At 55.5% G+C, this 24,222-nt stretch overlaps 1 protein-coding gene across 1 annotated transcript; it reads left to right on the top strand.

Moving 5' to 3' along the window:
- Positions 1-1,850: 1,850 nt before the first annotated feature.
- Positions 1,851-22,180, top strand: ENTPD8 (ectonucleoside triphosphate diphosphohydrolase 8). The gene is made up of 10 exons (XM_044453139.1): positions 1,851-1,930; positions 12,441-12,568; positions 13,659-13,776; positions 14,788-14,938; positions 16,344-16,503; positions 17,612-17,842; positions 18,162-18,428; positions 19,605-19,715; positions 21,360-21,497; positions 21,972-22,180. The coding sequence occupies exons 2-10, from the start codon at positions 12,443-12,445 to the stop codon at positions 22,152-22,154; spliced, it is 1,485 nt and encodes a 494-aa protein (XP_044309074.1). The 5' UTR covers positions 1,851-1,930; positions 12,441-12,442; the 3' UTR covers positions 22,155-22,180.
- The last annotated feature ends 2,042 nt before the right edge of the window (positions 22,181-24,222 follow it).

The raw sequence follows: 24,222 nt of genomic DNA, 5'->3' as shown, positions 1-24,222 counted from the left end.
CAGGGTCCGCTTCACTCCCCACCCCCCTGCAACTAGCCGCCTCGTGCCTTCCATGAGATCCTCCCAGGGGAGGGCTATCGTGGCGTCGCCGGAACCCATTCATGCCTATGGACAGAGCGGGGCAGCTTTCCTGATGCCCTCCAGATGTCTGGGACTGCCACACGGGCTGGGGCTGGGGCTGATGAGAGTTGTCGTCTCTCTGCATCTTATCAGTCTCTGCCTGCGCCTTTCTCCAAATGGCCCCAAACACCGCAATTCTGTGGGGAGCATCTCAATTCGGGGCGCCCCGAATTGTAGGATGCCTTCCCTGGCTCCTTCTTTGTTGACATTTCAGCACCAGGAAATGACCCTTTCATTCTCTCAGACCTTTCACATGCATGTTTAACCACTGTATGCATTGCTTGTTAATATGCTTAAAATAATCACCTCTCTATTTTTAGCTGCTGTTATTTATCTCCTTCAAATATTGACCTCAACCTGCTGCTTTTTTAAATAGCACCTTTCAGTAGGTCTACTTTTTATAAAAGTACCTTTCGTTATTGGTTTGATTGGGTTTGTTTGCATTCTGTATAATCACCCTGAGAGCTTTGTTCATAAGAAACCGGATGAAGAAATCAATACATCCATTTAACCAGGGCTGCATAGTGTGGGAAGAAACCTAGAAAGCGGTCTTTCCCCAAGGCAGGCGTGGGTACTTCCAGCTCAGGGGCCCGGCAGAGTGGGAGTCAGGAGCAGTGTGGCAATGGAACCGGGACCACCTGAAGAGCAGGGGTGTTCGTGTCAAGTAACGCCACCCCCTTTTCCCGCTTCCCTCTGAGCTCAGCAGCCATTTTCACAGTTGCTGGGAGGGAATGAGAATTTTCCAGCACTAATGTAATGCTCCTGTTGAAATGCAGCATCTCTGAGCATCCGGACTGGGCAAGGTAGGTGCACTGGCCTTGGGAAAGCCCTGCTTCTGCTGCAGATGAGAGCGCCCAGCAGGGCCTCACAGGGAGGCTGCTGCCTGTGATCTTCCGACTCTCCTTCAGGGCATGGCCGCTGGGACTGGCATGAGGCGCCCCTGCCTCTCTCCACTGCCCGGGGATCCTTGCCAGCCCCTGCTGAAGCGCCAGGGGCTGCACACACAGCCCTCTGTGCAGGCAGAAGCGCTACCCCTGAGCTGCAGCCCTTGCCCTCAGAGCAGCCTGCCTTTGAATGACTGGGGCACTGTGCTCTCTGGGGTTTCAGGCAGGATTATTTCCCATTTCCAGGGACTGAACCTGAGACCTTCTCGGTGCAAGGCAGGAGATCTGCCGCCAATCTACAGCCCTTTCGCATGAAAGCAAAGCAAGATTCTAGTCCTCATCGTTCTGATCAAGGGAGCTTTGGTTTACAGCATGCCAGACCCTCAGCCTATCGAGGCTCGTATTGCCAACACTGACAGGCAACGGAGGCTCTCCAGGGCAAGAGCTTTCCAGCCCTACCTCAAGATGCTGCTAGCAAATGAGCCAAGGACCTTCCTCAGCTAAATCAGCCCCCCCCCACCCCAAACTGTGGTCTCTCCTGAAGGAAGCTGGCTTTTCCCCAGCGGCAAGGTCTGTTTCGCTCAGCCTTGGCTCTCTCTCTCTCTCCCCTTCCCTCCTTCCTTCCTTGGGTGCTCGTTCTCCTGCTGTGCTTGGCAACAAGTGGGAAGAGGAAGTTGAAGGGGACAGTGGCGAAGGGGTGTTGCCAGCGGGAGGTGGCTTCAGGGTTCAGGTTGCAGAGATGCTCGGGGAGGGCAGGAGGCAGGCGGGCAGGCAGGGAGGGAGGGACCGAATCGCTCCGAACAGGCAACCTTTGTACATCTGCAGAGCGGTGGCTCGAGGGTGGCCAATGTCTTTCGCTCCCCTGCTGTGATCTTGCTGGGCTGTGCTCAAGGACGAGACCCCGTGCTCTCTTCTGCCCCCTGGAGGTAAGTGGAGAGCACCCCCTGCCCCTGCCCTTGGGGGGCAGACGATGATGAAGGAGGAGGAGGAGGCACAAGCTGCGTCTCCCGTTCTCCCTTTCAAACTCGCCAGAGTGCCAAACACCTGTGCCAAGCAAGACCTGGCATGGCGGGCTTCCAAGACCGGGATCAGGGCCCCCTGAGCCGGCTTTCAGAATGTCAAGGGGAAATGCAACGCAGCGGTTAGCCATGGATTTGAAGCACCCTATTTGTTTTGGCCCTGGGAAGCGGGGGGGGGGGGGAGAGGTGGGGGACAGAGGGAAGGGCTTCCTGCGCAGCCTGGCTTGGCATGTAGAACTCACCGACACTGGACCTGGCACGTTCGGAGACAGCATGGCTGGTGCGGGGAGAGGAGCGGGACTGGGGACAGGGCCTCTTTCTCGGGGCCTGCGGGAGAGGTCTGCTGCAGAGGGAAGCGAGGCCTGTGGTCAGAGCAAGCTTCGGTCTCACGAAGCAGGAGTCTTCTTGCTGGTCCCGGCAAAAGGAATCGGGGCATTCACGGAAGGCCCTGAGATCAGTACTTATGAGCCCAGGTTGCATGATGGGGAATGCCTACCTCTTTTGCTTCGTGTCACCTCCAATTTTTAAAAAAATCCTCAAGATAGGCAGGGCTTTGCAAAACGTAAAAGATAAACCAATAGCAAAGCCCCAAACTCATAAAATCCTGCAACTGGCAGTTATTTTGAGGGTGGGGGGCGCAATGCTGAACCCCCCTGCCATGCGGATGTCAAAGAGGCTAAGCTCCTCCAAAAGAAGGTGGTGGGATTCAGAGATGCTCGGGGCTGAAAGCCAGACCTGTGCGAGAGAAGTCCCGGGCATCCGAGGTGACGTCCCAGGTGCTTCTCTTGGCAACAGCCAGGTCCTTACTGATTCTTATTTTATTTCGGGGGGGAGGGGGTGTAATTCAGAAGTGGTTAATTGGCAAAGAAAATGCTGCCTTGGAAAGGCCTCTTGATTTGGCCTTTGTTGTGTGTTTGTGCTGTGTTTGTGGCCCCATCAGCACCTCTGCCCTGGACACGTTCCTTTTCTTCGGGGTCCCCCCTTTGCCTTCTGGGAAAGGGGTCTTCTGTGACTGGCGTTGTCCACTCTGGCCTTCTTTTTCACAGATGGGCACGCCCCACCCTTCCAGGGGCATCCATTTTGTGAAAGTGCCCACAAGGAACCAAGTTGACCCCCAGGCTAAAAAGGAGGGGGGTCCCTGAGGAAGGACTCAGGAAAAGGAGCTTGGTTGGACCAATTTGTCTGCCTCACTCCCCCCCCCGCCCCGCATCTGAATCCCAAGTTTTTCTCCCAGATGTGGAGACTTGGTGGATGTTGCCAAGTCCTACTCAAGATCCAACTAAAACGAAATGCTCACCCCTAGACAACACAGCGCCAGTGGCTGGGTGCTCTGCGGGCCAGAACCAGAGCCGCTACCACTATATGTGCAGGATCGGTCCCAGGCCCTGCGGGCGCTCTCGACCCCCAGGTGGGCGCCCCGGGGAAAGGGCTGCGTCAGAGCCAGCAGTGCACCCGCTTGCCCTGCGCCTGCCCGGCTTCCTGCCCCGCTCTTCGTTTCCTGCCTTGCAACGTGGGTCTTCCTGCTGGCCGTGCTGCAACTCAGTCCCTGCACCCTGCCTGACCTTGCTGCGTTTGGTCCTCTCCTGCCTTGCTGGCCAGCCGCGCCTCCTGCCTCAAGGTACGCGCAGCCCTCTTTGGCTTCCCGTTCTTGACCCCTGGCTTCTTCCTGGCCACGTCCTTTGGGTTCGCACTTTGCGTTCTGGACCTGGCCTGCTCCGTGCCCAGGGCCTGGACTTGCCATTAAGCCGTGCGTTTGGCCTGGGCTCTCTGCCTTGTCCCTGGCAGCCGCATCCCGGCCCTGCGCCCTCACAGGAGGCAGCTCGGTTGAGGGCTCCCCGCAGTGCCAGTGGCTCGAGAGGGACACCAGTGGGGCAGACGGACCATTTGTGGGCTTATTCCAGGCAGCCAGTCCATTTCCAAGCCCAGTTCAAGTGCGGCTGAGATGGACACTGTAGTCCTGCACAACCAGAGGACATCCGGTTGCCGAAAGCACCTGCGTGGTTAGGGCCAGGCCAACCGAAGGACCCCCCCCCCCCCAATGAAGTGAGGTGGGGGAGGCAGCTGGCACCTCGTTAGGATCTTTCTCTACCTGGCAAAGTCCTCTTTCTGGTCCCACACATTTGAAGAACTGTTTCCAGTGATTTTCGATCCTAGCATTTCCATCGCTGCTTTTACTTTGGTTTTACTGGATGCCATTTGGTTCTGTTCTATGGCACTCATTGCAGCTGCATTTTCTTTAAGGCCTAGCATTTCTCTCTCTCTCTCTCTTTAATTAATAGATATTTTGATTATTTATGTATTTATTTGGTGCATTCGTATGCCACCCCATGGCCCAAGGGCAGCTCACAATGAAGGTAAAAGCAATCAGCATAAAACAATAAAACCACACAATAGAATAGAATTAAATCCAATATGCAACATCAAATCCAATTTATACAATTTGCAAGGCAGGAGAAGATACAGAGCAAGCAGCACTAAAAACATAATGATGGTAAAATCAAAACAACTACTAAAAACAAGTGTTAAATAAAAACATCTTTACCTGGCCGTGGAAGCTGAGTGGTGAGGGGCCAAACACCCCTCCGGGGGAAGGCTCTTCCCCAGGTGGGGTGCAGGAGCGAGCGGCAAGGCCACGTCCCCGAATGGCTTCAACCCAGTTTGGGGAGCTCGCTTGACCGGGCGACTGCGGTGTGGGGTGCAGGCCTGGGCCGAAGAGTTAGGCTGGGTCAGCTGTGCTGGCCGAGCCAGACCTCCCCTGGTGCCGTTCCTGCGTGGGGCAGGTGCCAGCACTGCAGCACTCGGCCCCTTTGGAAGCCGTCTTCGAGGGCTCAGGTCAGACCTCCGGGGACTTGCCTGGCTTGCTTTTATGCCTGGCTGGGCTGCCCCTTTCCCGTGACAGGGACTCCTCAGGGTGCCGGAGAGCCCGTGGGCAAGAGGAGCGCCCTCCATCCGTGCTCTGCCTTCTCACCAGCAGCTGCTCCTGCCCCACCCGGCCCCCGCCGGGCGTGCTTGCCGGCAGACAGCCGGAGAGCAAGGTGGCCACAGCAGGTGAAGGAGCCGGCCGCAATGGGAAGAGGAGGGGCAGCTCCCGGGGGTTGTCCAGTGACCCCCCACTGGGCTGTGGGTCTCCAGCAGCTGCCCCACCACGCAGAGCTGTGACACCAGCCCTGCTTGGCTCAGCGGCTCAGAAGCCAAGCTGCAAGTCGTCATGCCCCCCCAGTGGGCTGAGGTGAGGGAGACTCCAGGGGCCACTTCCGATGAGGCCATGCATGTTTTCCATCATGGGGCCACAGCTTTGGCAGTCAGGATTCTGTCAATATCCTGCCTCTCTTGCCTGTTAGAGAACTACCCTCCTCTTCCTCCTCTCCGTTTTATCCCGATGACAAACAGGGTTGTTAGCGACTGGCCCAAAAGCCACTCCTGAGCTCCAGGGATTTGCATCCAAGCCTTTCTAGGCCCAGTCTAGTTTTCTGCAACTCGGTGCCCTCCCACGGTGTTGCACAAGAGCTCCCATCATCCCCAGCAAGCCAGGGCAACTGCCCAGAATGTTCTAGACCACAGGTGGGAGAAAGCTGTTTCCAACCTGATTTCTGCCCAAAGGCTCACAAGGGGGCCGTCAAATTAGGGCTACTCTGCAGCCAAATTAGAGCTGCAGCAATCGGAACAGCTCATTTCAAAGGGATGCAGAAACAGTCAGGCCATTCCGCTAAAGAAGGAGAAATGCTTGGTGTTGGACGCTGATGCCCAGTAACCCCAGACAGCATGACCCATTGCCGGGGATGATGGGAATCCAACAACTTCTCCATGGCCACTCATCCCTGAATTGCAGCGCCCCCGAAATTACTCCAAACGCCTCCCTGCCCTCAGACGGCATCCCACAGAACAGGTTGCACCATGCCGAGATACCAGTCATAAAAAGGGCCTTTAAATTCCAGGAGAAGGGACGTTTCTAGAGCAATCTGAGCAGCTGCAAGGGAGGCCGGAGGGGTCCCGGCTGGAACCGTGGCTCGGGCAGGGACTCACGCGAAGGTGGCCGGGCCCTGGCGGAGCTGGCGGGTGCTGGGACACACCGCTGCTGCGGGCTGTGTGCTTGTTGCCCCCGCACACCCCCCCCGTGTGCCACACATGACGGTCATTCAGTGCTTAGTGAGGACGGGGTCGCATTGCAGTCCTGCTCTGGAGCTTTCCAGCGGTGGCACTGCAGAGGGTGTTTGGATGAGCGCGCGTTCTCTCGCAGGAGGTCCTTGCCAACATAATGGCTGAATTTTGGGGGACTACTGGACTATATGTGGGAGAGAGGTCCTTCTTTTACATCCAATTTCCCCCTTCCGCCAAACCCCTCTGTCCGCAGTAAGGCACAGAGGTGTTCTAACTTTCTGAAACCTGGACTGATCATTATCTCATGATCCATTAATGAGTGGACAAAATAACACACCCCTTCAGGCATGTGACGTGCTTTAAAAAATAAATGTATATTTATAAGGAAACGTTTCCTCCTTTGGCAAGAGATCATGTGGGCCGACCCGCTGGGAACTTGTGCAAACAATTATTTTTTGCCCAGATATGGGAAGCCATGAAACCCAGGTGTCCATCTAGGGGAGAGAGAGGATGGCATCCCCAGAACAAGCTCCAGGTTTTGGGGGGCCCTTGGGCAAGGCCCCCCCCCATGCCACCAGCTCTTCCTCCTCCTCCTGTTCCTCCTCATGGCCTCACTTGCTTGCTTGGTCTTTCCGTGCTCCTTCTTGCCGCTTCGGTGAGAAGAGACAAAGGCCGGTGGGCAAGCCAGGGGCAGTGGGGACAGAAAGGGGCGGATCCAGAGGGCTCTTGTCCAGGGGGCTGTGTCGGGCCGTGGGGCCCTCTGTGGCATCCCCTGGCATCAGCCCTGGCTGCCTGCAGTCCGTGGTTGGCATTTTGGAGGTGCCCTCAGGGACCAAACAAGAGGGGGGCAGCTGAGGGCAGAACGGTGTGGCACTGAAAGGAAAGGGGTCGGGCTGAAATGTTGCAGCTTAAATCTTTTCCTGTCGGTAGCAAAAACCTCAAGAGGAGCATTTTAGCCTTCTATAAATGTGGAGCCTGCACAAAAGGGGGAAACTATCCCATGACGGGTAATGGGGGGAAAGGGGGTGGCCCTCTGAAGATATCCAGGAGGCCAGATGTGGGCCCTTCCCCGGGTTCTGCACCTCTGCCTCACCTCCACTCTTGGGAAGACGGAGCAGAATCAAGACCAGACACACACAGTGACGGAGTGTGTTTGTCTGTCTGCACAGTAGCTCCAGCAATAGGGAACCGAGACGCCAGAAACGTTGTATGCATGCTAAGGGGTCCCCGGGGGCATGCAGCTCAAGGTCACTCGGTTTTTTAAATGCATTAATTAATTCAAATAAATGTAAATCCATCTATGTGTATGAGAGCTACCTTTGATCCCAAGGTGGCTGCTTTCCCTAAATGGTGCACTGCTTTGATATAGTTTAAAGCTGGGAGGGAGCAGTTTGACAGACGAAGCTGCAGGCCTTCCCACTGCTGTAGCAGAACCTCTTCTCAGGGGATCATGGGATGGGTAGTCCCCAATGCTGCCCAAAGCATACCAGTGGAGAGGGGGCTTCCTTAAGGCTGACTTTGCAGTGTGTCTTTGCTAGAATCGTCGTGTCAAACTAGGATTTTTCCAACCTGTGCAAAGCTAGATGTGCTTGCTATAGTACAAAATAACTGATTTGAGACTGAAACCATTAATTGATTAATTTGTGCTTCATTGATCAGATTAGACTGATCCATATCGCTCCCAAAAGTTCAAGGCACCATGCATAGTTTTCTCACCCCAGCTGTACCGTCATGCTCACAGCTTCCCTGAGAGTCAGGCTGGCCCTTCCTCTCTGTGGCCGGGCTGGCAACTCCCGCTGTGGCAAGCAGCGTTGCTTCCTGGCCCGCTGCCGTCACCAGGCCCAGTCTCAGCAGACACAGCTTCCCTGCACCCGGCAAAGCCAGTGGGCAGAGAGAGTGCAGCGTGGGGAGAGAAGCACTCTCATGGAGCAGAGGTGGGCACTCCCTGCCCCTGCGCTGCCCAATATTTATCTTGCTTCAGCGCAGGCCTCTCGGCTCCTTCCAGCTGAGCCGCACCAGGAAACCCGGCTGGGCTGCCAAGAGCAACACGTTAATCCCCCTTTGTCTGCAGAGCTGAAAGGCATCCCCGCGTCTGCAGGGGCTGGCTTATTGCCAGCCACTTGGGCAGGAAGCAGCGAGCAAGGCCTGGGACAGCCGTGGGGTCCCAGAGGGATTAATCCTGATCCTTCGGGTGGGTGCTGTGGTCCTGGCACGGTTTTCTAGGACTCCCATGCAAGCGCCTTCTGGCTCAGAGCGAAGGACCGTCAGGGCAGCCGCTCTCTTGTCATGGCATGAGGCAGAGGGAATGTCGGACCCTCAGGGCTGGTCCTGGGATGGTGCATCAGAGTAGATCCAAAAGGAATGGCAACGAAACAAGCAATGCTTCAGACATGATGGTTAAATCTGGTAGGGATCCATTTCAGGCACAGGATGCAAGCAAACGGAAAGCGCCACCGTGCAGTCCAGATGCAGAGATAGACTCCGGGCTCAGGAGGAGGGAGGGTCAGTCCCCAGGCAGGACTGGGGAGACCGGGGCTGTTTCCGGCATTGGCTTGGCTTGCGCTGCAGGTCCCCACAGCCATCGGGCAAGCCCTAGTCGTGAAGTGGGGCTCGCTTTGGAGGGCCTGCGCCAATCAGCCGCCTCTTCTCGAGGGAGCCCCGCTGGCCTTGGGGCGATGGCACCCTCAGGGCCCATCTCCACTGCAGGGCAGACCACAGAGGGTCTGATCCCACCGGGGGGGGGGGGGCAGCTCCCACAGGTTGCATCCCATGGGTGCCCTGTTTCATAGAAGCATAGAAGAGCAGAGCTGGAAGGGGCCATGAAGGCCATCGAGTCCACCCCCTGCAGGACACCAGTTTACACCAGCCCACTCAGAGGGCTGTCCAGTTTCTCCTTGAATGCCTCCAGTGTGGAAGCGCCCACCACCCCTCCAGGCAGCTGTTCCACTGCCGTATTGCTCTGGCAGTCAGGAAGCTTTTCCTGATGTCCCGCCTGAATCTGGCTTGTCGCAGCTTGAATTCATTATTCCGTGACCTGCGCTCTGGCATCAGCAAGAAGAGATCTTGACCTTCTTCTTATGACAGCCTTTGCGGTACTTATAGAGGGGCACCATGTCCCCCCTCAGTCCTCTCTTCTCAAGGCTGAAGTGCCCTGTTCTCCCAGTCTCTCCTCACAGGGCAGTGTTTCCAGACCCTGCATCGTTCTGTGTTTCTGGAAGCACTCGCTCCCTCTCAGGGGAGGAGTCCGGCAGAGGAGGCACCCCAGGCCTCTGCATGGCTGGCTAAGGAGGGCCCTGCTGGCTACACTGGCCAATGCTGGGGCTCTCTGGACCACCTGCAGGAAGAGGAGGAGGAGGCAGCTGCAGGGTTGGCGGTGGGAGGAATGCAGCCCACTCTTCCTGCTGTGCCACCTGGGCTCCAGGCTCCCTCATGGGAGGGCCGGTTCTGGCCACGTTGCCCCTGACCATGTGCATGGATTTTAAGTGTATTTTTCCTGCAGGGAACCCAAGGCAGCAGACAAGCTGCTCTTCCTCCTCTCCCTTTTCATCCCCACAACAACAGCCTTGTGAGGTAGGTTATGCAGAGAGTTGGGGACTGACCGCAGTCACTCAAGGAGCTTCAGGGCTGGGAGGGGGGCAGAAGCCAGCTCTCCCATGTTCAGTCCAGCCCTCTAACCACTAGGCAACACTGGCAATTGTTGACAGCCCTGGCTGGATTCAGTTCCGCAGGCAGGCCTAGACAGAGCTCTGGGGAGCAAATGCAGCCCTTAAGAGAAAGACGCATTTGACACCTGCTCAGGAAGCGGCTGGTGCGTGTGAGGACGAGAGCGAGGGCCAGAGAACCGGCAGCCACATCCACAGACGCACACCCCTTAGAGTGAAGGGGCCGCGTTGGATGCAAGCCTGCCCCTTCGCAGTGGCGAGATCCGCTCTGGACCGGTGCCAACTTACCAGGGGCCCTTTCTTTGCGCTGGTATAAGTTTAACTCGAAGAGCCACGTATTTCCTGGAGAGCCTCTTGCGGGGCGGGATGGGTGTGGTGGCCTGAGCGGCGGGCCGAGGCGGCCATGGTCTCCATCTGTGGAACACCAGAAGGCATACGAAGCGGGCCTCTCCTGCGAGTGTGTGCGCACCGCTGTATCTGTGTGTGGGGGGGCGCTGGTGCAGGGCGCCGGTGCTTTGGGGTGACAGGACCCGTCCAGCAGGGCCCTGTGGACCAGAGCCAGGAACCCCGGGGCCCCCACACCCTTCCCTGTCGCAGCACCCTGCTGCTCTGATCGGGACAGCGGAGGTGCTCCGGCCGATTTGCCCGCCAGCTCCCGGCCTGCGGGGCAAGCAAGCGGGAGCCCCGGTTCCCCTCCCTTACCTGCCCCAGGATGCCCCCTTTGCTCCAAAGTTGCTCCCACGAGCTTGCGGAGGCAGCGAGGGGAGGGGGAGGGGCGATCCGAGCCCCCGCTCAGAGGTCTTCTGCAGTCTGGGAATCTGCAGGTCATAGGATGCCTTGATGCTGTCCAGGGGCCCGTGAATTTCCCTGCCAGGCTGAGAGCCCAAATGTTATTTTCTTGGCTGAACTGAAGGAGATGAGCGAGCCGGACCCTTCCTGCAGCTCTTCTCAAAGAACGTGGCCTCCCGCTTCTTCTTCATTCCTGTTCTTCCTCGCGCGATGCTTCTGTGCCCAGGGCGGAGCATCTCGGCCAGAACTTGCCCCTAGACCGTGAGCGCCACGGGCGGCCTCGCAGACCTGTCTGTTCGGTGCCATCCTCTTGCCCCAGTCAGAGCTCCGACAAGCTTGGATTTCTGGATCCCTGCAGCCCTGGAGGTGTCAGCCCTGAAACGAGGTGTCAGCCTGATTATTGACGGAATTCCTCTTCGATACCACCCCATAACCTGAAGGTTCTCATACCATGTGGGTTTTCTGTTACACAGGGGAGTCATTAACGATCCATGTAATTGTTTGTTTCCCGTGCTGAGCCAGCCAAAGCTCCACTCCCCCACCCTGCAGCGCGTTTCACATTTCAGGTGATTCCCAGTTGTGAAAATTGAGAAATCTTTGCTTAAAAGCCTGCAGAGGGCTGCTGAGTACACGCCACTGTGTTAGGAGTTTGGGTTCTCCCGGGAGAGCCTTGGGAGCCAGATTCAGGCCTCTGGGGTGCCCCAGTCGCACCGCTTCCCCTGGCCTTTCCCACAACCATTGCTGTTTGGTGGGTTCCCAGCTTTTGCGCTGTTTTGTCCCAGCTCCCAGGGCTTAATAGCAAGAAGTAAGAACGTTAAGCTGCAGCTTTGGTCTTCTGGCTCCCCCTGCGAAATTTGGGCCTGCGCTCTTGCGTTCGGCACCGCTGGGCACGGCAAGATTCTCCAAGACAGAATTCCACCCCCAGACTGAGAGATGCTCCCCACCTCTGGCCTAGGCCCGGGCACCTCTGTGCCTAAATCCAGGGGCAGAACTGCAACTTTCCACGTTTCGCCTTGCTCCCTCCGTATCTGACGCTTCGGTCGCTTAGGCAGCACCCATGCATGGAGTGGAGACGGCCGGAAGACGGCATGAGCCCCGATCTTGCGGAAGCACAAATGAGATCCTTACTGGGAAAATCCCAAGGAGAGCAGATCCCAAAAGAGCCCATGAAGATAGACATCCCCAGGGGTATGGGGTGCCAAGTGACTTGTGGGAGCGACTGGGGGCACACCGGGAAATTGGGGCGGAGGGCAGAATAGGACGGCCGTCCCCAGAGGAGTCATGTCTGGCTGGTGTCCTGAACAGGGGGCCCTGCAAACAGCTCCATTTTGTTGAAGTTCGGTTGACTTTCCTTAGTCTTATATTGAAAAGATTGAGAATGTGGACTTCTGCTGGCATTCAGCTAACCAGACTTGGGCTGGTGGTGGTCCCCCAGGCTGGTGGGTACTACAATACCCACCAGCCCTCACCAGCATCACCAAGATGGGGGATAATAGGAGTTGTAGGCAAACACCACTGGAGCGAACAGATCTGGAAGTGCAGAACGGTGAGATGTAAACACGCACCCCAGTCTCCTCGTTAAACCTCAAAAGTCAACTCTGGAATGCAGTTTTTCAGTTTAATTTTTGTTTGCTTGATTGAAATTCTTGAGAACTATCCGTGAAGAAATGCAGTTAGCAAACCTCACTGGGAAGGTGCTTCGTTCCAGGGAGATGTGACGGTCAGTTTAAATGCTTTTTGGAAGGACTAAGAACGCCACAAGGGACTTTGGGACCCCGGCTGGGTGGGCCAACTTAGACTTGCAGGCTGAGCGTCCACTCCTCTGGCATACAGTGCCATCGAGGAAATCCTTGTTTTTATGTTTATAGACATGGCTTTTAAATGGAAGAACTGGTACCTCCCCGCAGCCCTCTTGCTTCTGGGGATCTTCTCTCTCACGGCCCTGATCCTCAGCTTGGTGGGAATCCACAATGTCATGCAACCTGCAGGAAACAAGGTGAGCATGCCAAGCTTTTGCTGGAAACAGAGCAAGCTTCTAGCCCACAGGAACGGGACGAACGGCTTACAAAGCATGCTGGTTATTTCTGCTGAGATCTCAAAAATATGGATGATGGCTTCATTGCTGTATAGCTCCGTGCTGCATCCAAATAATAAGGGTGCACTTTTTTGTTCGAATTATTAATTTAGGTTGCAGGATCCAGTTTTTCTTGGCACAGTCGAGGCAAGATAATTTTCTTACATATCTACGAGGGATGAACAAGTCTCTCAATTTCACTTAATCTCCATTTCTCATTTTTCCAATCTCAAATTTTGTTCACTTGGAACGCTGTGAATTTTCCCAGTCTGAAGGTTTGCATGCTCCAGAGTTTGCCTGGAAATGCCTAACTACTTCTCTTCATATGGATGCATCTTGCCTACTATCCATATTTTGGCAAGCGATTCTAAAATGATGCGTTTTGACCATTTTTTTCCTAATGCATGCACATTTGTATGCGCTGTTTTACCTGGAGGGCTCCCTCACAACCTTCAGAGAAGTGCCGCTTTCGAAGAGTAACTCTGCTTTGGTTCATGTAGGGTTTGAAAGTATGAAATTATGGAAGTATGAATGAATCTGCATTAAAATATGAACTGAACAGATTCCTCTGCTGCCCCAGTCCATAGGCACTGTTGCTGGAGAGTAACTACCATTGGACTTAATGGGCAATACTTCAGAGTAAGCAAGTCAAGAATTGCTTGGGTAGGTGGTCTTCAGAAAGCAAATGATGTAATTTTGTGTTTGAGGGAGGGGAGAAGGCCGTTCCAGTGCTATGCGGATTTCATTTTGGGCATGAGGGAAATGTGGAATGCATAGGAGGCAATGGCTGCCACTCACACCCCCATCTCTTTCCATCTGAAGTCACCCCAGTAACTTGCAAAGGACACTGAAGAACCGAATTCCTTGGGGAGCTTCTCCCAGCAGGACGGGCAGAGCAGCTGAAGTCTTGCAAGTCTTTGGCTGGATCCAGCAGCTCATGTTTTGCAAAGCCCTTTTTAGCCGAGTCAGCACTTTCCCAGCTGATCTTTTCCTTCGCGGGTCTTTCCCCCAGTACGGACTGGTGTTTGATGCGGGCTCGTCGCACACCTCGCTGTTCATCTACCAGTGGCCGACAGACAAAGAGAACAACACAGGCGTCGTCAGCCAAACGTTCTCCTGTCACGTCAACGGTCAGGTTTGCTGCTTACCCTCAAATGCACCAGGGCAGGAGCTGGAAGGCCGCTGGAGGCCTTGGGGCACTGGGCAAGTTTGGCACTCGTGGCGAAAGGGAGGTGCTTGCCCAGCGGTGGGACGGCGGCCACAGTGGGCTGCCAGAACACCCATTTCCCAGGAGAAAACTGGCAAGACTGAGAGGAAGATCACTTGCCCAAGAACCAAAGTCTGAGGCAGAAGCAGAGGGCTGCACTCCAAAGCGAGCGCCAGACTTTTCTACAGCGCCCAATTAAAGATGCTCTTGGCGCTCAGGACCGCCTTTCGCAGCAGGCCAGCCTCCCAGTTGCAGCTGTGTTTGCAGCACATGAAATAAAAAATAAAATAAAACTAACCCAGGGAGTCTGCTGGTGCCAAGACTCCCTGGGAGGCCGGTGCTTGCAAGCCAAAATGCGGTGATCCTTCAGGCATCACATTCCTGACCTTTACAATGGAGTTCTCCAACTGAGAAATGTGTCCAGAAAGAGAGATTGAGAAAATAATGCCCAAAGAGGCATTTCTGGGGTTTTCGGTGTGGAGCCCATGGAAGTCCCCGACAGATTCCCTGCCACTCTTGGTTGTTTTGGGGCAAGTTACTTTACTCTGGGGCAAGTTACTTTTCCGGGCTGGACATGCACATGGTGGGCGTGTCGTGAGCGGAGCCGGCTGGAGCCGGAGGTCAGACTAGATGGCCCGGGAGACCCCTTCTGACTCGCTCTGTTTCTATGCTTCTTCTTGCCTCCCAGTTTGCCTTCTGGGAAATGCGTGGGTCATGGCCAGCCCACATGGCCACTGTTCTGGGAACCGGCAAGCTCCACCCCCACGGCCGCCATTTTGTGAGAGTGGCTACAGCCCTCCTAGTCTTTCAAACCTGCCCACCAATCTGGGAGGTTGGGAGAGGCTTGCCGTGAGGTTTGAAACAGCCCAATTAAGAAAATGTGGGCAGAACTGCATTCGTGAGCACAGAGTAACCTTTGGGGCTTGCGCTTCAGGGCCTGGGATCTCGAGTTATGCCGACAACCCTCCCCAAGCGGGCGCTTCCCTCCGCAAGTGCCTGGATGAGGCCATGACAGTTATCCCTCGTGAACGGCAGCTCGAGACACCGGCTTACCTGGGGGCGACGGCTGGCATGAGGCTTCTCAGGTACACCGACCAAGAACTGGACCCTGCCCAGGGGTCGTGCCTGGCGCTCATGACTGGGGAGCCCAGATCGTAAACCGAGGCCTCAGCCTAAGGTCTCATTTCAGTTTGTTTATTCAGCGTTTATTTCAGGTGCAGTGCGATGCAGTGGTCCTGCCCGGGATGCACCTGGTGCTGGCGTGGATATTATCTAGATGGCCCTTGCCTCGGAGCTGGGCTCTGAAGAACCCTGCCCCCCACCCCCTGCAGGCATCCCCCTTGAGACCGCGGTTGTGGTTATAGGTTGTTAGTCCCATCGGGACCCCATGGACAGCATTCCCCCAGGCCTTCCTGTCCTCCACCATCCTCCGGAGTCCACTTAAGCTCATACCAACTGCCCCAGTGACCCCATCCAGCCACCTCATCCTCTGCCGTCCCCTCCTTCTTTTGCCGTCCATCATTCCCAGCATCAGGCTCTTCTCCAGGGAGTCCTTCCTTCTCATTAGGTGGCCAAAGTAGTTGAGTTTCATCTTCAGGATCTGGCCTTCTAAAGAGCAGTCAGGGTTGATCTCCTCTTGGACTGATCGGTTTGATCGCCTTGCGGTCCAAGGGACTCTCAGGAGTCTCCACCAGCACCACAATTCAAAGGCCTCAATTCTTCGGCGCTCAGCCTTCCTTATGGTCCAGCTTTCACAGCCGTGAGACCATGGTAGTATGTGGCATATAAATGAAAGCATAAATAAATAAAATAAATGTCAGGGTACCATAAGATTGCATCCTGAGTGAATGACTTGAATTTCTATCCTGCACAACAGCCAAACACCCCGACAGCTCACGAAAATGGCAGCCCTTGAATACAACTTAAACATAATAGTGTAAAACCTTTGAAAGTTTAAAATAGAATGAAACCAGAGTCAGAAAAATGTTTCTAGTCCTTATCATTTTTCCTATTTAAAAAAAAAAGGAATGACACAGTCTTATGGGGAATGCTGGGAGCTAAAGGACTGTTGTCTGCTGGAGCATGCATAGAATTGCTTCCATTTGCCATGCTTCTTTAAGGAGTAAGTTTCTAGTCCTTAAAGTTGGAAAATATGTTTGAGGGGGGCTCAGAAGCCAGAGGCTGGGGCTGAGCAACCACTTAAGGCTCAAAAGCGTAGACTATGGCCCTATGTCATAAATAAATGCTTGCCCCCTTTCAGCAACTCTCAGGACTGAATAAATTTTGTGAGACGTGACCAAGGATTCAGAAGCCAGGCTGCACTGCACAACAGGTTGCGGGATCCAGGTTGTCTTGTTGCAGAAATAGGCAACCTTAGGAAGGGATTTTGCCCCTCTCGATTAAAAGTGATCCAGTGCAGCAAGCAAGGCACAACCCTAAGCCCCAAATGAGCCCCACAGATATTCATTTGATCTTTCATTGATGCCCCAGGAAGAAGAATGCGACGGCCTCCGCGCAGGTCCTGGAGGCGGTCGGGAAGGCCATCCAGAAATACCCGGTGAGCTTTCGAGGCGCTCGGATCATTACCGGGGAGGATGAAGGTGCTTATGGCTGGATCACCATCAACTATCTGCTGGAATCCTTTACCAAGGTGAGGCGGGTGCAGCCAGCCCTGAGTGGGCTTGGCGTGGGGTGTGAACTCGCCCGCGGATGCCCTGCACAAGCCCTTCAAAGTGAGGGAGGGCAATGCTCAGCCTCGTGGGGGAAAAGACCTAATTCTTTTGCAAGCTGTCTATGGGTAGTCTGTGACCCACGAGGGACCCTGGGACAACTTGCAGTTTTTTTAAATGATATCAGAACAAACAGATTTCAAGACAGGAGGAGATTCTATATATAGAAACATAGAAACAGAGCGAGTCAGAAGGGGCCTCCCGGGCCATCTAGTCTGACTCCCGGCTGCTCTCATGACAGGCCTACCATGTGCCTAGCCTTGAACCCCTCACCAGTGGGGCCTCCACCTCCTCCCGGGGAAGCCCATTCCCACCCTCGGGGTCCTGACTGTCAGGAAGTGCTTCCTGGCATCCAAATGGAACCTGGGTTCCCTGAGCTTTGCTCTGTTGGAGCACATCCTGCCTTCCTCTGCAGGGGAGAACAGGCCTCTACCCACCTCCGTGTGACACCCCCTCACATACCTGCATGTCGCCAACAGATCCCCTCGGAGTCTCCTCTTCTCCAGGCTGAAGAGACCCAGTTCCCTCAGTCTCGCCTCACATAGCATCCCCTGCAAACCGGCCACCAACCTTGTGGCCCTTCACTGCACTGACTCCAACCTGGCTATATCCCTCCTGTGATGAGGGGCCCAGAACGGCACACACTTCTCCAGCTGTGGGCGCACCAGAGTCGTATAGAGTGGCAGTGACGCCTCTCTCGATCTAGAAGCCACGCTTCTGGCTATGCATCCAAGGGTGGCTTTCGCCCTCTTGACCACCGCAAATTATTTATAATGTCAGTTGACCTTCTCCAATCTTTCAGGTGTGTTGGATTCCAACTCCCATTGTGCCAAGCCAGTGGCTGGGAATTATGGGAGTTGTAGTCCAACCCATCTGGAGGGCCCTGGGCAGTGGAAGGCTGAGGGAAGTCTCCTGGAAGCCACGATCCGGTGGAAAGCGTGGCGTCCCCTGCTTGGTCACCTCCTTCTCTCTTGCTCTGGTGCAGGTGGCAGAGGTGGTCCCCATACCCTGTGGTTTCTGTCCCTGCAGTATTCTGCCAAAAGCCGAGACTGGATCCACCCGCGCTCAGCCAGCATCCGGGGAGCACTGGATCTCGGGGGAGCCTCAACCCAGATTAGCTTTGTCCCGTCTGGCCACATTGCCGACCCGGCCGAAGCCGTGCACTTCCGACTGTACGGGTTCGATTACGCCATCTACACCCACAGCTACCTGTGCTACGGGCAGAACCAGGTCCTCAAGCAAGCCATCCGGATTCTCGTGGTAAGAGGGGTGCTCTCACACCTGCAGAAGCCGTCCGAGTGGCTGGAAACCGCACAGAGCCGGGGGGCCCTCCCGATCTGGGGGGAGCTCCCAAAAATGCGGCTGAATAACCCCCCACATGTGGAGCCTGTTGCTCTGTGGAGCCCCTGCCTCTAGCGGAAGGAAAATCCCGGGCCCGGCCAAGAAGCACTGCCTGGTCATCACAGACGCATCACTTGGGCAGGGGACCCTGGAGGTGGACCCACCTCAAATCCGCCGCAGAGTCACCTGCGGTTCGGTTTATGGCTGCTGCAGCTTCGCCTGTGGTTCTTCTCTCCAGAATTCCAGCTCCTCCGCCAGGATTGACCACCCGTGCTACCCGGTGGGCTACAATGAGTCCATCGTGATCTCTGATCTCTACGACAGTCCATGTGCCAAGCATCTGGCGCCGCCTCTGCTCTTGTGGAACGTGACCCTGGTAGGCACTGGGAATGCCACCCTGTGTCGGGAAACCTTCCGGAAGACCTTTGACTCCTCCAGCTGCAGCTACAATGGATCCTGTGGTCTCAATGGGGTCTATCAGCCCAAGGTCAACGGAAAATTCCTGGTAGGGGAGATTCCCAGTTCTTAGAATCATAGAAGAGTTGGAAGGGGCCATGAAGGCCATCGAGTCCACCCCCCTGCTGGTGCAGGACACCAGTTCACACCATCCCACTCAGGTGGCTGCCCAGTTTCTCCTTGAATGCCTCCAGTGTGGAAGCACCCACCACCCCTCCGGGCAGCTGGTCCCACTGCCGCATTGCTCTGGCAGTGAGGAAGCTTTTCCTGATGCCCAGCCTGAATCTGGCTTGTCGCAGCTTGAACTGATTATGCCGTGTCCTGCGCTCTGGCAGCAGCAAGATCTTGGCCTGCCTGGGGCCCTGGAATCATAGAATTAGATAAGAGCAGAGTTGGAAGGGGCCATGAAGGCCATCAAGTCCACCCCCTGCTGTTGCAGGACACCAGTTCACACCATCCCACTCGGAGGGCTGTCCAGATTCTTTCTGAATGTCTCCGGTGTGGGAGAGCCCCCCGCCTCTCCAGGCAGCTGGTTCCACTGCTGCATCGCTCTGATAATCCAGCTCCTCCTGGACTGAGAGGGAGCGGGGATGGGAGGGGGTGGGTGAAGGTGGCACCAAGGCCTGGTTGGACCCCTGTCAAGAGCCCACGTTTTGTCAGGGGCCACGGAAAAGGAGTTGTTCTGAAATCAATGCTGGGTGTCAGAAAATTCATCTACTCCCTGCACTGTTTATGCTAGAAGAGGCCTCTTACGTTTCTGTTGAGATGCAGCCCCATTTCATGAAAAGCAGAAACGACAGCTCTGGAACCTGCTCATCAGAAAGGTGCACCTGGCAACGAGGCTTTCCATATTCCGATGCCAGGCCAACCCCTTTCTATTTTTCTGATATTTTAAGGTAGAATGTAGTTTTAATTAAGGCTTTTATCATATATTTAGATTCTATTTATTGGTGCAGCTTATTGTAACACCATCTTGAGACCTTTGGTATTAGATGCAATATAAATCTTATAAATAAATAAATAAATAAATAAATAAATAAATAAATAAATAAATGTTTGGATGTTACCAGTATTTGCCCCTAGAAAAGAAGACACCTGGTCCCCCAACACCTACGGTTGCTGTTTACCTGCACCTGCTTGGTGCTGCAAGAGGAAAACTCCGTGGTTGATTCTGCTTCCATAATCCTTGTTTTTCTCTTGGTTTTTTAAATTGTAAACTATCCAGGCTTTTTCTGCCTATTACTACACCTTCTACTTCCTGAACCTGACCAAGACGAAGCCGCTGGACACCGTCAAAGTTACCATTCAGACATTCTGCAGCAGGGAATGGAAAGACGTGGGTACCCAGTCGCTCGTTATAGTTGGGAGATGGCCTTTCAGGCCCTCGCAGCCCCCAGACGGGGGTGGCACACAAGGCCTGGGCTTGATCTGAGCCTGGGCTGAGTCCGGGGCGAAGAATTAAGGCCAGGGCCACCAGGGGCTAAGGAGCGTCCATGGCCTCGTGCAGTGCCGGTGCCAAGGCTCAGCACGCTGGGGCACTGGCAAAGGCCCACACCTCATCAGGGGTCCTGTGGGGAGAGGAGCAGGAGAGGAGCTGCAGCAGCGAGAGGGCCCTGTGCAGGGTCCCTTGTCCAAGGGCCCCCCAAAGCCAGGAGCCAGCCATGCCCTGCCCTTGCACATGCTAAGGATGGGGGCCTTCAAGGACAGGCTGGACAGGCAAATGGTGGGCATGTCATGAGTGAAGCCGGCTGGAGCCGGGGTCAGACTAGACGGCTCAGGAGGCCCCTTCTGGCTCGTTTCTGCAAAAGTATGGCATTAATGAAGATGTTCACACAGAACATTCATAAGGGAATCATAGCTATGTTATAACATTACACTATATACAAAGTCAGAACAGTTTCCTTCAAGTGTTTTTGGAGGCCAACTTAGCAATGACATCATTAAAATGGGTAAATTTCAGTTTCTCATTTTTCTATGTAGAGAAGGCTTAGCTCAGTCACCTGATCTTGGGACATTGCTGACTGTAGAGCATGCTTTATCCTTTAGTCCAGCAAACGATCTTTTGCCTAGGTACGCCCCTGCCCTTGTGCAGGCTGAGGACGAGGGTATGGACTTCAACTCCTCAGACCTGGGGCCTGCCCAGAAACCGGAATGTTGATGAGTTTAAATGGGCATCAGACAGATCCACGGAGGGAGAGGCTGCGGATGTTGCTAGTCCTGATGGTTATTCGCTATCCCCAGCACCAGACACCTGCTCAGCCTCCATTGCTGGGGAAGCTGGGCCGGGGGGCCCTGTCGCACGCGTGGCTAGAGGGGGCCACTGCACAGGGCTAGAGGAGACCTCTTTGCGCGCAGGTGGGATCGAGCCCGTTGGCGCAAGGAGGTCGGCCCCGAGGCTGCGGGGCTCCAGATGCGTGCCGCGTGTCTCACTCGGGTCTGCAGCCGAGGCTCGGGCCGGCGGAAGGAGCAACCGCGTCTGTGAGGCCCAGGCCAGCCTGCCGCGGGTGCGCAGCAGGGTCCGCCAGCCTCCCTTGCAGCTTCTCCTTTCTTCTGGGGCACGTACTGCCGATCCCGCCTCGCAGCCCCCCCCCACTTTCCCAGCAGGCTCACCAGCAACATGTGTACAGTTTTCGAGTGGACAAAGGGGAAAAATGGCGGTGGCAGATTGGGCTGCCCAGGCCTTCCGTAGCCCCTCAACCCAGCACCTTCCAGGTGTGTTGGATGGCAGCTGGAAATGATGGGGAAGGTAGTACGAAGCACATGGTGGGCCCCAAGTCGAGGGAGGCTGGTGGGGGGGACGGGGCTCTGCCAGGCTGTGGCTGGCGCTCCGCAGCTCCTCTTTTCTGCACCAGCGCAAAAGGGGCCCTCGGCCCCTCGAGGGACGGCACTCGCCCGCTGCATGTTCTGTTGCACGGAAAACTGACTCTCTGTCCTGCAGCGCCGCTCTGTCTGTCTTCACCTGTGCTTCCCTTCACCCCAGGTGAAGTCCAGCTACCCTCGGGAGAAGGAGGAGCACCTGAAAAACTACTGTGCTAGCGCAAACTATATTCTTACCCTCCTGCTCGATGGTTATGGCTTCAGCGCGGACACCTGGGGAAACATCGCCTTCCAGATGCAGGTGTGGATGCCGCTGGAATTCCAGCATCCCCGGATGACAAGAGGGATGGTTGCTTTGATTCTTATTTTTCCCAGACTTCAGTTTAGTTTGCCCAGAATTTTAAAGATTAAGTTTGCTGGGGAAAGTGTGCGTTCTTGTGCAATTCTTCTAACCCAAGCATTTTTATTTAGGGTAGCTACTTTTGGAAACAATCCGATTCATTCATTCATGTGTGCATGCATGCATGCATGTATTGAAAGTGTATTTATTTTCCACCAAGCAAAGGGCATGCCATTTCTGGAACAGAAAGCATTTTTTACATTGTTTCCATAAATACATGCATTTGTGACTTCTTTCCCCAGAGAAAGGGGCTGATGGGATGCCATCAAGAGCAGGCCCGTGCTGAGCCGGCTCGTGGGGCAGGCGGATCCAAGGGTGCGAGGAGCCACCTCCGTGCCGGCCTCCCTCGCAGCGTGTCGCTCTCTCCCTCTGCAGGCCACCAACTCGGACATCGGCTGGACGCTCGGCTACATGCTGAACCTCACCAACATGATCCCCCCCGAGGCCCCCCGGCAGCTGAAAGGGCACGAGGAGCCCGTGTGGGTGGCCAGCGTCGTCTTCATCGCGGCCACGCTGGTGCTGTGCCTGGTTCTCCTGCTGCTGCAGGCCCTGCGGTGAGACGGGCGCTTGGGGACCTGGCAGGACCAGCACGGCGAGCGTCCCGGGGCAACCCAGGGCACGGTGGGGCAGTGGCTCTGCACCCCCAGCCCGCCAGCCCTCGCCGCAGAAAGCGGAGTGCCGTCCTCCCGTGGGGGCGCCCGGCCAAACGGACTGGATGTCGCTGCTTCTCCTACTCACATTCGCCTTTCTCAGCAGGCACTTTATCACCCCCCCCTTTTGCCCTCTCTCTCAGAGAACCGCTCTCTCTCTGTCTGCCTCGGTTGCCCACCTGCACACCTGGGCCAGTAATGCTGACCTACCGTGAAAGGTAGTCGGAAGGATCGCTGGACGTAGCAGGTCCAGCCCTCGCCTGCTGGGACCCGTCAGTCAAAACTTCAGCTGACCCCCGCCCAGCCCGGGGGATGTGGAGCAACTGAACCTGCCCTGCCGTGCTCTCTCGGCAGGTGCCTCGATGCCGCTGCTTTCCCACCTGCGCAGCTTTCCTGAGCTGGCAGACATCCTCCAAGAAAAGCTGGCAACGGTCACACGGACACGACATTTGCCGCTCAGTCTCCCTGCACGGCCTCTCAGATTTTCATGTGATGTTTGGAAAACATTTCCTCGTGGTCTCTGCGTGGCCAGGACGGCTGCCACGACAGCAGCTTAGCAGTCTGTTTAGGGATGTTGGAGCAACCTGAAAGACACTCCGATGAGTTTGGAGTTCTGTGACCCGGACCTGTTGCGGATGCAGGGGACTGGTTGTCCTCAGCCATGAGGCTTTCCAAAGCACCATTTCACTCTTGGGGGGATTCACACTCCTTTGCTTTGCACTAAATAACACTTGCACTAGTGTACACTGACTTCGGGAATAATGTCCAGACCCTCTGAGAAACGCAGGTGGAATAGGAGTTGGTTCTTGGGTCTGGACGACATCGGCCGGCTGCTTTCTGTTGTGCCACCCCTTTTCCACACAAAGAGATGTCGGCATGATATACACCACCACCTGCCAAACACCTGGAAAGCTGCCTCATCGGGAAAATTCCCATCCGCTTGCCTTGTTAATGATGCTTCCATCTTGCTGGAATGGTCAGCTTCGGCATCAGTAATTTCAGGAACACAGGTGGGAAGGGGCAGGACCACTCGAGGCCCCGTTGACACAGAAAGGGGCGCTCGCTCCGTTTGGAGGCCGTTTCAAAGATCCAGGACAGCTTTTCCTGTGGAGGGTGCTGGGCCTCTTGCCTTCAGGAGTGGTGGAAGCAGCTGCCCCACCGTCAGGGCTGAAGAAAGATAAAGCCCCTGCCCTCTTAGCACTTGCATACAGGAGGGGGAGGCTGCTCTCGTTACATAGAAACAGGGCGAGCCAGAACTGTCCCCGGGCCATCTAGTCTGACCCCCAGCTCTGCTCATGACATGCCCACCATGTGGACGTCCAGCCTATCCTTGAACACCCGCTCCGGTGGGGCCTCCACCTCCTCCCGGGGAAGCCCATTCCACACCCTCGGGGTCCCGACTGTCAGGAAGTGCCTCCTGGCACCCAAATGGAGCCTTGGGTCCAGAATCTCTTGGGAGCATTCTGTAGGCAAACCTAGCTACTCATAAGCTTCTTCAGTACAGGTTTTGATATACATCCCTCACCCATAATTCTCATATAAACTTCAGATGCACTTGCCCTTGGGCAAGTTACTTAGTGGCCCACCTCACTGCTGTGGTGGCCACTGCTCTCCTCCTCCTCCTCCTCCTCCCCACCATGTGCTCAGTGGCAGCCAAGTGGTGAGGAGAATGCGCGCTGTGGCGTTTCGCACTTCCCCATCTCAGCACCTGCATTGTCTGGCCTACAGAGGGAGGTGGCGAACAAGCCAGTTGCCTGCACAGAGCAGAAAAACCATTCCAGGACCCGGTCGGTGGGCCTTGGCCCTTGCCCAGCCGTGCCTTCCCTTGGCACTGGCCTCGCCTGCAATCTTCTGCCTCATCTTGAGAGCTGATCTGCATCCCATGTGGAATTTTGTTCCAGGGTTGGTTGATTTTTCAAACCACTGGCTATTTTAGATGATGATGATATTAGACTTTTCTCAAATTAGAGAGAGAG

This window comes from Varanus komodoensis, unplaced genomic scaffold (genome assembly GCF_004798865.1).
Source record: "Varanus komodoensis strain SLA01 unplaced genomic scaffold, ASM479886v1 scaffold77, whole genome shotgun sequence".
NCBI lineage: Eukaryota > Metazoa > Chordata > Lepidosauria > Squamata > Varanidae > Varanus > Varanus komodoensis.
Note: the sequence above shows the minus strand (reverse complement) of the source record. Positions and strands in the feature narration are given on the sequence as shown.